We start from the raw sequence: 12,614 nt of genomic DNA, 5'->3' as shown, positions 1-12,614 counted from the left end.
AAAATAAAGAAAGATGATGGGCTTCTCTATCGAATTTGAACGAATACGACCATTGGGCTGACGTCATTTATTATTGTCGGATCTGATTCGGCTCCAAACCCGTTTGATGGATCCGTCTCCTACCGAATCACTTCAGAGAGAGAGAGATCATCGGAGTGGCGAGCAATGGATTTGAAGAAACGGCGAAAGGTAAAAGAATCTCGGAAGTAATGTGTATGTTTCATAGCATTCGAAATTTCGATTTATGATTTTGCTCGAAATCGGTAATTCGAGAATTGTTGCGCAGATTTTGGAGAAGAAAAAGACGATTCATGACCTTATTAAACGAGCTTCTTCCATCGACGATCCTCTTTCTCCGTTTGATTCTTTCCGCCGTTACCGAAGAAACGGTAAATATTATTTGATTTTTATGTATGGGAACTGATTATTATTATTCACAATGATTTGATGCATATAAACTTAGTTTTAAAATTGCTAATGTTACAACATATTATGAATTAGATGCAGTGTAAGTTCGAATTCTTGCTTATTAACATAGATTACATGGATTTAGATGATCTGAAAACCCCTTGCTCATTGGTAGTCTATGATTAAGTGTGCTCCGATTACTTAGTTATGATCATGTTTGTGTAAAATTTGTTTTCAGGGATGACTCGTTTCGTTTTAAGTTCACAGAAGAGTCTTGATGGTTAGCTAATTCTGTGTTTGTGTTGTTCTTACGGTTTGTAGACTTGTCTTTGTACCTGGAATCTGGCCGTGGAGATAGACTTTCCTCGTCTGTGAAGCAATACATTCAAAAGCTCTTGAAGGTAAAAAGAAGAATGAAGTAGCATTAAATGTTCTCAACATACATCTTTTTTATTGTTGTGCATGATGTTACTAAATTTCACAGACAAACATGGAAGGGTTTTATGGGTCTGATTGGCCTATACAAGCAAAGCTGAAGCGTAAGGAGATGTCTTCCGCAGACGCACATTATATCTTTGTGCGTGAGCTGCGTTTTGGTAAAGCCTATGAAATATCTACTCGAAGAGCTTCCATGGAACAGTGTAATCAGATAGCTGGATTTGTGCATTACCGGTTTACTTTAGAGGAAGAGATACCTGTCCTTTATGTGTATGAAATACAACTGGAATCCCGTGTTCAAGGAAAGGGACTAGGAGAATTTTTAATGCAGTTGATTGAGCTCATTGCTTCTAAGGTTGATTCCAAAATTAGTCTCTCATATTCCTCCTTCAGATTCATAGCTTGATGATAATATGGTTATATTATTTTTTTTCTTCTTCTCAGAATCGGATGAGTGCTATCGTGCTAACTGTTCTAACATCTAATGCATTGGCAATGACTTTCTACACGAGCATACTAGGGTAAGAGGTAACCTTTTGGAAGATGATCTTATTCCATGTAACAACTCAGATGAAGTGTTGATGGGTTCCTAATATCTCTGTTTCTTGCTGTAGTCAGTAATTTTTATTTCTGGCCTCTTTACTGATCTTGGCTCTTTCAAACATCTGAATTCTCATTCGTTTTTAATACAGATACAGAATATCAAGCATTTCGCCCTCGAAAGCTAATCTTCTGGTACAGAATCAGTAGTCTTATTTTTCATTATCTTTGTATAAGGCATTCACTAAAAGAACCTTTACAATTTTTGTTTTTGCAGACTTTCTCGGCGAAGTATGAGATACTTTGCAAAACATTTGATGCCGAAGCTAAATTTGTGTTGGAGGTTTGTTGTCCTATCGCTGCACCACCACTCACATTTATGACAAAACTGCTCATCAAATATAATATTTTAGTGCTTCTTTTACTTTTTATCTTGGTATTGTATTAAGACTGCTATGCTTGCTTTATTTTCCAAGAAGAATGACGAAGAACCTACCAAAGATTGAGTATCAAGCATGGAATAGCACATATAGATTCACTGTAAGTTTCCACTTTGGTCTACTGGAGATATCAGCAACTCGTTTGCTGTTTAGTTTTCTGAAAATCTTTTGCTTGAATCTGACAGACCACAGAGGGTTGTGATAGGATGCAGTTAGAAAACAGACAGGTCCCGATGAAGACTTGGTTCCTCTGATGACTTGGTTCACACCAGAGATAGATACAGAACTCCAACAATGCCTAGCAACTGAACAAGGCAACTGAAGTCCTTTCTGTTGCCAAAATGACCATTTTGAAACCCGAGTCCTCGCAACAAACCAGTCGTGTGCAACCAGCCTAGACTATATTTGGTAAGCTTTGAGTACTTCTAAGGTTTCTTCACCTTATTGGGAAATTGTACAGAGTTATATATTAGGAGTTAGGACTAGGACTTAGTAGATTGAAAACAATTGTTGAACTGGGTTTTGATATTTATGAATCAGAGAGGTTTTTTCTTGTTTAAAACTGCCATAAATGTTGAATCATGAGTGGCTTGAACCTTAATTTCTTGTAGACAGAGAAATGTGAAATAGAAAATGAACTTGCGTAACGGAGAAGGAACTTAAGGACCTCATAAAAAAATCTTCTTCTTTCCCTACCAAAAAAAAAAAAATCTTCTTCTTTTTTCATAGTGTGGGAAAAAAAAATCGGAAAGCGATAATTTTCATTTAAAAATATATAAATGAAACTATTTAAATATTACAAGATTTGATATAAGTAAATCATATCAAAATAAAGAGATAAAATAAAAGAGAGGAATGGGGTGATCTGGCCGTATCAAAATTGTGGCTCTAATGGTTTGTGTGATTAAGAGATATAGTTGTCACATCCGACACCATGTGATGTGACTGATTTGCCCATTATCCCAACCATTTATTTTCTTTTAATCTTTTGTCCGAACTTTTTAATTTTCATTCAATACAATTGGTAAGACTAAAGAGAGAGATATTTTTTAATCGAATTACATACCAATCATTCAAGTATTAAATCATTTGTAAAGAAGTTAATTTTCAGGATATAACTTTCCCTGACAAAAAATCCAAGGTTAAAAACTGAACAATGAGATTAGTTTAGGGTGCAAAGAGTAATATCAGGAAATTAGTTTTGGGGGCAAGGTTATAAACTGAACAATGAGATTAGTTTTGGGGGCAAAGAGTAATATCAAGAAAGCAAGTGGATGTCAGGACAGGACTGATCGGAAACAAAACAAAGAATATCTTTCAAATAATTACAAAAACTCCCAATATCTTCTTTGTTTTTTCTCAATATCTTCTTCATGTTATAATACATTATATTGGATTTATAACCGGGCCCAATAAGCCCATCAGGGTTATTCATTATGTACTCTAAAACCCTAGGTTTTATGTCTATATATATGTATCATTATTCATGGAATGAAAAGAGACAACAATAAGTTTCACAACACGTTATCAGCACGAGTTTGCTCTTAACAACCCTAACCCTAAAAATCGCAAAACACTGTTCACGCCGACACTGTTCATCGATATTGTTCATCGATACTGTTCATCGACACTGTTCGCCGATACTGTTCATCGATACTGTTCGCCAATACTGTTCACGCCGACACTGTTCATCAGTACTGTTCATCGACAGCGTGAGTTACCGAGGTCTTAAGCTCCCGGTTCAATCCGTTCAACCCCAATTGGTGAAAGGTAAAAACAAAACCTTAAAAGCTTAAAGATCAAAAACCTTGTATTACTTAAACCTAACACTCAAAATCGAAAACACTAAGCCATGGCCGAAATCTTAAAACCTAAATCAAATCAAATCCAAAACCGCAATTTTCGTGTATCCCCTAAACCGGAAATCATTCTCGGTTAACTCCTAAACCCGAATATCAATTCGGTTCATCGGTTAAATCGATTATCAAACCGGTTCCAAAAATAATAACCGGATCTCAATCTGGGTAAACCGGTTCAAACTGGTTATTCTAAACCGGAAATCAATTCGGCCCAAACCGGAATCTAATATTCCGGTCCAACTTTAAACCATTAAACCGAACTTATGTTCCGTATCCTTAAAATTTACGATTCCCGAGAAAGTTTCCTAAAATAGAAACCTTCCTCAAATAGCAAATGACCCGGAATGAAAACTTTCCTCATTTAGAAAGTTTCCCAAATTAGAAACTTTCCTCATTTAGAAGGTTTCCTCAAATAGAAACTTTCCTCATTTAGAAACTTTTCCTCAAATAGAAACTTTTCTCATTTAGAAAGTTTCCCAAATTAGAAACTTTCTTCATTTAGAAGGTTTCCTAAAATAGAAACTTTCCTCAAATAGCAAATGACCCGGAATGAAAACTTTCCTCATTTAGAAAGTTTCCCTCAAATTAGAAACTTTCCTCATTTAGAAGGTTTCCTAAAATAGAAACTTTCCTTAAATAGCAAATGACCCGGAATGAAAACTTTCCTCATTTAGAAAGTTTCCCAAATTAGAAACTTTCCTCAAATATAAAGTTTCCTCAAATTGAAACTTGCCTAAAATAGAAAGTTTCCTCAAAATAGAAATTTTCCTCATTTAGAAAGTTTCCCAAATTAGAAACTTTCCTCAAATATAAAGTTTCCTCAAATAGAAAATTTAATTATTTTCATATAACTATCCTTTTAACAAATCCCTAATGAAATCAATTTCATGTTCGAGGCCCTCAAGGTCTCCGGTGAAAACTATCTCGAATGGGCCATGGACACCAGGATTTTCCTCAACTCAAAGAGACTGGGTGAGTGTATTAAAGCGGATAACACCGCATCTGATAAAGACCGGTCCCAGGCGATATTTCATATCCGCCATCATTTGGCCGCGAGCCTCAAACAACAATATCTCACTCTTGAGAACCCACTCGAACTTTGGGTGGCCCTGAAAAAACGGTATGATCACCAGAAAACGGTGCTCTTGCCACAAGCAAAGTTTGACTGGAAGGAACTCCGGTTCCAAGATTACAAATCTGTGGATGACTACAACTCCGAACTCTTTCGGATAGTTTCAATCATGAAACTATGTGGTGAAGAGGTGTCTGCTAATGATCTCCTCGAGAAAAAATTATCCACCTTCCATACCCAAAACATTATGCTTCAGCAGTAATATCGTGCAATGAAACATACATTGTACGAAGATTTGTTATCCTGTTTGCTCTTGGCCGAGAAAAACAATGACCTGTTAATGAGGAACAGTGCCTAGAGGCCCCCGGGATCGGCTCCAGTACCAAATTCCCACAAAGAATCCTACAATGTCCAGCTAGACAGATCCTCAGATCGTGGCCGTGGACATGGGAATGGACGTGGAAAGCGTGGATGCAGAAATGGACGTGGCAACTGACATAACCTCGGTTATGGTTCCGGTAAGGGCCGTGGTATCTCTAAACCAAACCGCCCTGCCCACCCAACCAATCAGTCTGCCTGCACCAGATGCGGAATGTTCAATCACTGGACAAAGAACTGTCGTACTCCCAAGTTTCATTGCGATTTGTATCAGAAACATGGGAAAGCACCTGCTGAGGCTAACATGGCCTAGCAAGTTGATGCTGACGACACCACTACCGAGCCGATCGATCCCATGGACTACGAGATCTCAGATCTCCTCTATCATCTGAACACATAGAAACCCAGGGTGAAGAGAACAAAGAATCCCTACTGATCACTAAGATCACACTTGGCCATAAACAAGTCCTCGAGACTATACCCGCTTTATCTACTGGCCTTTACTATGCCAAGGTCAGTATGATTGAGGCTAATAATGCTCTCAAAGCCGGATTCCAAGACTACACTATTTGGCACGACCGGCTTGGTCATCCCGGTACGACCATGATGCGTAAATTAATCCAAAATTCTCAAGGACACACCCTTCGAGAAAACCGAGTCTTCCCTCAGCACCTCATGTGCACAGCTTGCTCCCAAGGGAAGTTGATCACTCGGCCTTCACCAGTAAAAGTGTCCAAAGAGACATTGCATTTTCTGGAAAGAATCCAAGGAGATATCTGTGGTCCCATTCACCCACCTTCTGGGACATTCCGGTTAGGCCTGGGCATTCGGCGAAAACCGATCAAACCGAACCGAGAAAACCGAAATTTTCGGTTCTCGGCGCCGAAGGTGTAAGGAGGAGTTAACCGATCGGCGAAATTATTTTGGGAGTTCGGTCTTCGGTTCGGTTCGGTTCGGCAGCTATGAACCGAACGGTTATACGGTTTGTTCTCAGCACCCCATCTTCTTCTTCATCGTTCCTGGTTTTGTATGTCATAACTTATGAGGAAGAAGAAGAACGGTTGCGGCCATTTTTGGGAGTATGTCAAGTTGTCGACAAGAGAAAACCCTAATGGTTTTAAAGTTTGGGCTCAAGCTAGATAATTTTTTTCATTTGGGCTAATATTCGTTGGCCCTAATTTTAATAATATTGTTTTTATTTTTATTTGGCCCAATATCTTTACAAAACCCACAGTCCATTACATAAAATATGTATGAAAAAAGAAAAACCCTAGATCTAAGTCATTTCTTTTGATTTTTTCCATTTGCTTTCTTTTCTTTCTTTTGCAGCCGATTATCCTTGGAGACCCTAGCAAAACGTTGGGTTAAATAAATTTCTCTCTTCTTTAAGCCTTGTTAATCTTATACTTCTCCTTATGTTGTTTCAAATATGTGATATTCTGTCGTCTTCCTCATAGATCACTTAGATCGTCGTCAAAGCAACCGTCAATACTCAATCATCTTTCACATTGCATCTCGTCGTCAGCACGAAGCCTAAGTCCATCCACTACGGTACGGATGTTCAAGCGCCGGAGCCAGCTAGAAACTATTTCTGGTTGTCGTTGCCGTCGCCGTTGCGGCTTAACCATCAGCTTGTCGAAAACCCTAGATTTAAATGGGTTTGGGCTTGTTATTAAAATTTGGTCTGGGTTTGTGATTTTATTGGCCTTGTAAATCTTTTTGTATTACAGACAGTAAACCGAAAAATAAACCGAATAAACCGAACAAAAAAAAATTTTGGTTCAATTCGGAATAGATTTTAAAGCATGTAACCGAACCGAAAAACCCGATTACCGAACCGAACCGAACCGAATTTTAGTTCGGTTCAATTCGGCGAGATTTTTAGATAACCGAAAAACTGAAAAACCGAATAAACCGAACCGAATAACCCGAGTAAACCGAACGCCCAGGCCTAATTCCGGTACTTCATGGTACTAATAGATGCTTCGACCCGTTGGTCGTATGTATGCCTGTTGTCTTCTCGGAACCAAGCTTTTGCTAGGTTGTTGGCTCAAATCATCAGATTAGGAGCCCACTTTCCAGACTTCCCACTAAAGACTATACGTCTTGATAATGCTGGTGAATTCACTTCCCAAGCGTTTAATGATTACTGTATGGCCATGGGGGTGACCGTTGAACATCCTGTGGCACATGTCCATACTCAGAATGGACTTGCTGAATCATTCATTAAACGAATCCAATGGATTGCTCGACCATTACTCATGAGGTCGAAACTCCCGGTCTCAGCTTGGGGACATGCAGTATTACATGCTGCTGAACTAATACGCATCCGACCATCTAGTGAGCATAGATATTCCCCATCCCAATTATTACAGGGTCATGAGCCAGACATCTCCCATCTCAAAACATTTGGGTGCTCAGTCTATGTACCCATTGCTCCACCACATAGAACCAAAATGGGACCTCAAAGGAGGATGGGAATATATGTTGGTTTTGATTCTCCCACCATCATCAAATATCTCGAGCCGACCACTAGAGACCTATTTAAGGCCAGATATGCGGATTGCCAATTTGATGAATCGGTATATCCAACATTGGGTGGAGAGAAACACAAGCTGGTCAAAGAGCTATCATGGAATCAAACATCCTTAAATTGGCAAGATCCTCGGACTCTAGAATGTGATTCGGAGATCCAAAAGATTATACACTATCAAAAGCTAGCTAATCAATTGCCAGATTCCTTTGCTGACCCGAACAAAGTAACCAAATCGTACATACCAGCTTGTAATGCACCAGTACGAATCACTGTTCCAACGGGACAAGTTCAAGTTGCTACAGAGTCTGCATCACGAAATAAACGTGGCAGACCTCTAGGTTCCAAAGACAAGAATTCACGGAAATCAAAGAAAGGTGCAATAGTTGAAACCGGGATTCCCAATATAACAGACATAGCGCGCGCTGAGACTCACTCTAATGAACCACCAGAAGAGGTTCGGGACGCCGAATCTCTAGGTTCTGACGAGATCGATAACAATGAGATCTCTATGAATTACAACATGTCTGGAACCCAATGGAACAGAAAAGAAGTTGACTTAAATGCACTCTTTGCATACAAAGTAGCACTTGATATTGCGAACACGCAAGAGGATCTAGAACCCATGTCTATCACAGAGTGCACTCATAGAACAGACTGGCTAAAATGGAAAGAAGCCATAAACGTGGAGTTAAAGAGTCTCAAACTCAGGAATGTGTTTGGTCCGATCATCCGGACACCATTCAATGTCAAACCAGTGGGCCATAAATGGGTCTTTGTGCGTAAAAGAAACGAACTCGGTGAAGTCGTTCGTTATAAAGCACGGCTTGTAGCACAAGGATTCTCACAGAGACCCGGAATCGATTATGAGGAGACTTATTCTCCGGTGGTGGATGCAACTACTTTTCGATTCCTCATAAGTCTGGCCATAAGAGAAAATCTAGATTTGCGGTTAATGGATGTTGTCCACCGCATATCTCTATGGGCCCCTCGACAATGAAATATACATGAGATTACCAGATGGCATAGAGCTTAAAGATAAGCATGCATCTCGAGATCAATACTGCATCAGGCTGAACAAATCCTTGTATGGACTGAAACAAAGTGGACGTATGTGGTATAACCGGTTAAGCGAATATCTCATCAGAGAAGGCTACAAAAACGATCCCATCAGTCCATGCATTTTCATCAAGAAATACTCAAACAAAGGATTTGTAATCATAGCAGTTTACGTGGATGATCTAAACATCCTCGGAACATCTGGTGAAATCTCCCAAACAGTCGACTGCTTGAAAGCAGAATTCGAAATGAAAGACCTAGGTAAAACTAAATTCTGTTTGGGTTTACAACTTGAGTACGTTAAAGGAGGAATCCTTGTGCATCAAGCGGCTTACATTGAAAAAGTACTCAAGCGATTCAATATGGACCAGGCCCACCCATTGAACAGCCCAATGGTTGTCCGGAGCCTAGGATTGGACAGTGATCCATTTGGTCCCAAGAAGGACGATGAAGAAATTCTCGGTCCAAAAAAGCCATACCTCAGTGCTGTAGGAGCGTTAATGTACTTGGCTAGTCACACTAGACCAGACATCTGTTTTGCCGTGAACCTCCTAGTTCGCTTCAGCTCATGTCCAACTCAGAGGCACTGGAATGGTATCAAACACCTCCTAAGATACCTTCAAGGTACTAAAGACTTAGGACTGTTTTACACTAACCACAACAAGGATGGACTAGTTGGTTTTGCTGATGCAGGTTATCAATCAGATCCGCACAATGCCAAGTCTCAAACTGGTTATGTGTTCACGCATGGAGGAACAGCTATCTCTTGGAGATCGATAAAGCAGACAATCACTACCACTTCATCAAACCATGCAGAACTTTTGGCCATTCACGAAGCCAGCAGAGAATGTGTTTGGCTACGATCCATGACTCAGCACATCCGATCAGATTGTGGTATGAAAGAAGATAAGGAGCCCACGGTTATGTTTGAAGACAACGCGGCTTGCATTGCTCAACTCAAGGAAGGTTATATCAAAGGAGATCGGACGAAGCACATCCTACCGAAATTCTTCTCAACCTCGGATTGGCAGAAGGATGGTACGATCAGCGTTCAACAGGTCCGATCATGCGATAACTCCGCTGACCTTTTCACCAAATCATTACCCGCTTCAACACTCCGGAAGCTCATCCAACAAATAGGAATGCGTAGACTTAGAGATCTACGGTGATGCTCTAATCAGGGGGAGTAATGCGTGTTGTACTCTTTTTCCTTCACCATGGTTTTTCCCACTGGGTTTTCCTGGTAAGGTTTTAATGAGGCAACATTCCCCAGCGTATTATCGAGATCCCGATTGACTATCAGGTCCGGTTACTCCATCCAAGGGGGAGTGTTATAATACATCATATTGGACTTATAACCGGACCCAATAAGCCCATCAGGGTTATTCATTATGTACTCTAAAACCCTAGGTTTTATGCCTATATATATGTATCATTATTCATGGAATGAAAAAGAGACAACAATAAGTTTCACAACACTTCATAATTTTTAACGTCTCCGTATTTTTATCCACAGAATCTTTTTCATTCGGATTAGAGAAACAGATCAGATTCTTTTAGAAGACTAAGCGCGTGGTATACACTGCTAAAATGCGAGAGTGAGTGTTAGGTTAGGTTTGTTCTGAGCCACAAGATATCTCTCTCTCTGTGTCAACCTTCTCGAAATTTCCATGAACATTATATAATGATAAAAATCTAAATCTGACGTGGCAGATATCGGCTATTTAATTTAAAAAATTGGTCACTTGCTATTTCTAGCACCTTCTCTTCACACTCTCCTGTCTCCCTCTTCTAATAACTATTTTCTCCTACTATTTTGTTATTTTCTCGAGAAATCGTCTCTCTTGTTTACGGTAATTTGATTTCTCGAGAAAAAAAAAAGCAGAAGAAGATTCTAATTTTATCTATACACTGTTCAGAAATCATCGGTAAAATAGATAACTTACAAAGTTCTGATTGAGGTTAATTTTTCATTTCCCTGTTTTCTCTTCGATCTTGATTGTTCATGCGACTACAAAAATCATTAATCAGCTTTATGCTTTGTTTTGTTCGGTTTCAGGCTGGATTTGTGAGAATTACCGTTGCAGCAAGAAAGCTTTTTAGATATTGTTTAATAATGGCCGCTGAGGTAATTGACTACAGATTGATGAACTGATAGTCGTTAGTTAAGCTTATCGAGTTTCGAAGAAGTAGATTCTATATGAAGAAAGTTTCTTTTTTCGGAAGAACTTCAAGAAAAAAGCCATTTAATTTCATTGTTTTTTTGGTCCACTTTAGGATCGAAGTGAGGAGCTTAGCAGCAATGTAGAAAATGGAAGTTGCAATTCCAATGAAGGAACAAATCCTGAAACCAGCAGTCATTGGATTGAAAACATTGTCAAGGTATATGTTTTGTAAGCACTGCGAACAAGAGTCAAATTTCAGGTTTTGCAAGTTGATCTGACCTCTCCTCTGTGTATTGTTCTTCAAGGTTAGGAAACCGTACACAGTAACTAAGCAGAGAGAGAAGTGGAGTGAGGAAGAGCATGATAGGTTTCTTGAAGCTATTAAGCTTTATGGTCGTGGTTGGCGTCAAATCCAAGGTATTAATTGACTTGGAGCTTTAATTGAGCTTAGAAACTTACTGCTAGAAGATGTAGTTCTGAAGAACCTAAGTCTTGATTTTGCTGCAGAACACATAGGTACGAAAACCGCTGTACAGATACGAAGCCATGCTCAAAAGTTTTTCTCCAAGGTCTTGTGTATTTAGGTGTTCTAAAACATCAGTAGTTCTGATACGGTTAGTTTGTAATCTGACAGTTTTTGTTTAATCCATTGCAGATGGCTCAGGAACCTGACAATAGAAGTGAAGGGTCGGTTAAAGCGGTTGTGATCCCGCCCCCTCGTCCAAAGAGAAAACCGGCACATCCTTATCCCCGGAAATCGCCTGTTCCATATTCTCAGTCTCCTTCATCAAATTTGTCAGCTATGGAGAAAGGAACCAAGTCTCCAACTTCAGTCCTGTCATCATTTGCTTCAGAGGATCAAATCAATAGATGCTCTTCGCCTAATTCGTGTACCAGTGACATCCAATCCATTGGTGCAACTTCCATTGATAAAAAGAATGACTACACAACATCCAAGCAATCCTTCAAAGAGGATTCTGACATTGGTTCAATACCCATGTCAAGCATTACCCTTTTTGGGAAGATTGTCCTTGTCGTGGCAGAATCTCATGACAAACCATCCTCTTACAGAGATGATGATGATCCCAAATCAATGACAGATCAGGAGAATCACTACTCAGGGATCAAGAATTCTAGCTTGCATATTGATACTAATTTATCTCTTGGGGTATGGGAAACGTCTTGTACCAGTTCTAATGCCTTTGGCTCAGTTACAGAAGTGTCAGAGAACTTGGAGAAGAGTGCAGAGCCGATAAGTTGTTCATGGAAACAGTTGAGCTCCTTAGAAAACCAAGGATCATGTAATCCTGCAACTGCAAGTGGGTTCAGGCCATACAAGAGATGCCTATCAGAAAGAGAAGTCACATCATCATTGTCGCTGGTAGCTTCAGAAGAACAGAACAGCCAAAGAAGAGCACGTATATGCTAGTTTTAGCCATTGTACAGTTTGGGGTCACTTTTGATGATTCGTCAACATTGTTTTAGCCATTGCTGGATGACTTGGATCATAACATTCCACGAACCAAATCTTAATCCGAATTGGCAAGTGATTTTTACTTGTCTGCCACATGTAATTCTTGTAATGAAGTTTCTGTGGCTGTCTCACATTAAAAAGACAGTTCTGTTTTTTCTCCATATACAAATTAGTTTACAGTGTACTTGTTTGGCCACCTATTCCTAGCTCTGTTTCAATCTCAGGTTTGGTTTATGATTATTACTTAT

General features: G+C 39.5%; 2 protein-coding genes and 1 long non-coding RNA gene across 5 annotated transcripts; all 3 read left to right on the top strand.

The window, feature by feature from the left end:
* The first annotated feature begins 26 nt into the window (after positions 1-26).
* Positions 27-2,473, top strand: LOC9329058 (N-alpha-acetyltransferase 40). Its single transcript, XM_021013786.1, is given in 10 exon segments — positions 27-143; positions 146-189; positions 287-389; positions 730-809; positions 893-1,201; positions 1,291-1,367; positions 1,539-1,581; positions 1,664-1,729; positions 1,863-1,926; positions 2,012-2,473. Coding segments are annotated over 9 exon segments (789 nt in total). The 5' UTR covers positions 27-106; the 3' UTR covers positions 1,893-1,926; positions 2,012-2,473.
* Positions 2,474-6,400: 3,927 nt separating this feature from the next.
* Positions 6,401-6,859, top strand: LOC110225400. The gene is made up of 2 exons (XR_002329748.1): positions 6,401-6,493; positions 6,593-6,859. It is a non-coding gene; the product is annotated as an uncharacterized LOC110225400 (long non-coding RNA).
* Positions 6,860-10,249: 3,390 nt separating this feature from the next.
* On the top strand, positions 10,250-12,566 carry LOC9326332 (protein REVEILLE 7). 3 transcript variants are annotated; one of them, XM_021012279.1, is made up of 6 exons: positions 10,250-10,688; positions 10,787-10,855; positions 11,005-11,109; positions 11,198-11,309; positions 11,400-11,461; positions 11,548-12,566. In XM_021012279.1, the coding sequence occupies exons 2-6, from the start codon at positions 10,844-10,846 to the stop codon at positions 12,319-12,321; spliced, it is 1,065 nt and encodes a 354-aa protein (XP_020867938.1). In that variant the 5' UTR covers positions 10,250-10,688; positions 10,787-10,843; the 3' UTR covers positions 12,322-12,566. The 3 variants fall into 3 exon arrangements, with proteins under 3 accessions (XP_020867938.1, XP_020867940.1, XP_020867937.1); XM_021012281.1 differs by having other exon boundaries at positions 10,486-10,655; XM_021012278.1 differs by lacking the exon at positions 10,250-10,688 and having other exon boundaries at positions 10,748-10,855.
* Positions 12,567-12,614: the final 48 nt, after the last annotated feature.

Source organism: Arabidopsis lyrata, assembly GCF_000004255.2.
Source record: "Arabidopsis lyrata subsp. lyrata unplaced genomic scaffold ARALYscaffold_1, whole genome shotgun sequence".
In the NCBI taxonomy this organism is placed as follows: Eukaryota; Viridiplantae; Streptophyta; class Magnoliopsida; order Brassicales; family Brassicaceae; genus Arabidopsis; species Arabidopsis lyrata.
The sequence above is the reverse complement of the archived record's forward strand: the minus strand, read 5'-3'. Positions and strand labels throughout refer to the sequence as shown.

What these genes read in the sequence shown, in the direction of transcription:
- LOC9326332 (XM_021012278.1), top strand. Translation starts at nt 10,763, where the DNA reads ATGCTTTGTTTTGTTCGGTTTCAGGCTGGATTTGTGAGAATTACCGTT. An exon ending in GTTTAATAATGGCCGCTGAG is followed by an intron (nt 10,856 to 11,004) that starts GTAATTGACTAC and finishes GGTCCACTTTAG; the next exon opens with GATCGAAGTGAGGAGCTTAG. An exon ending in GGATTGAAAACATTGTCAAG is followed by an intron (nt 11,110 to 11,197) that starts GTATATGTTTTG and finishes TTGTTCTTCAAG; the next exon opens with GTTAGGAAACCGTACACAGT.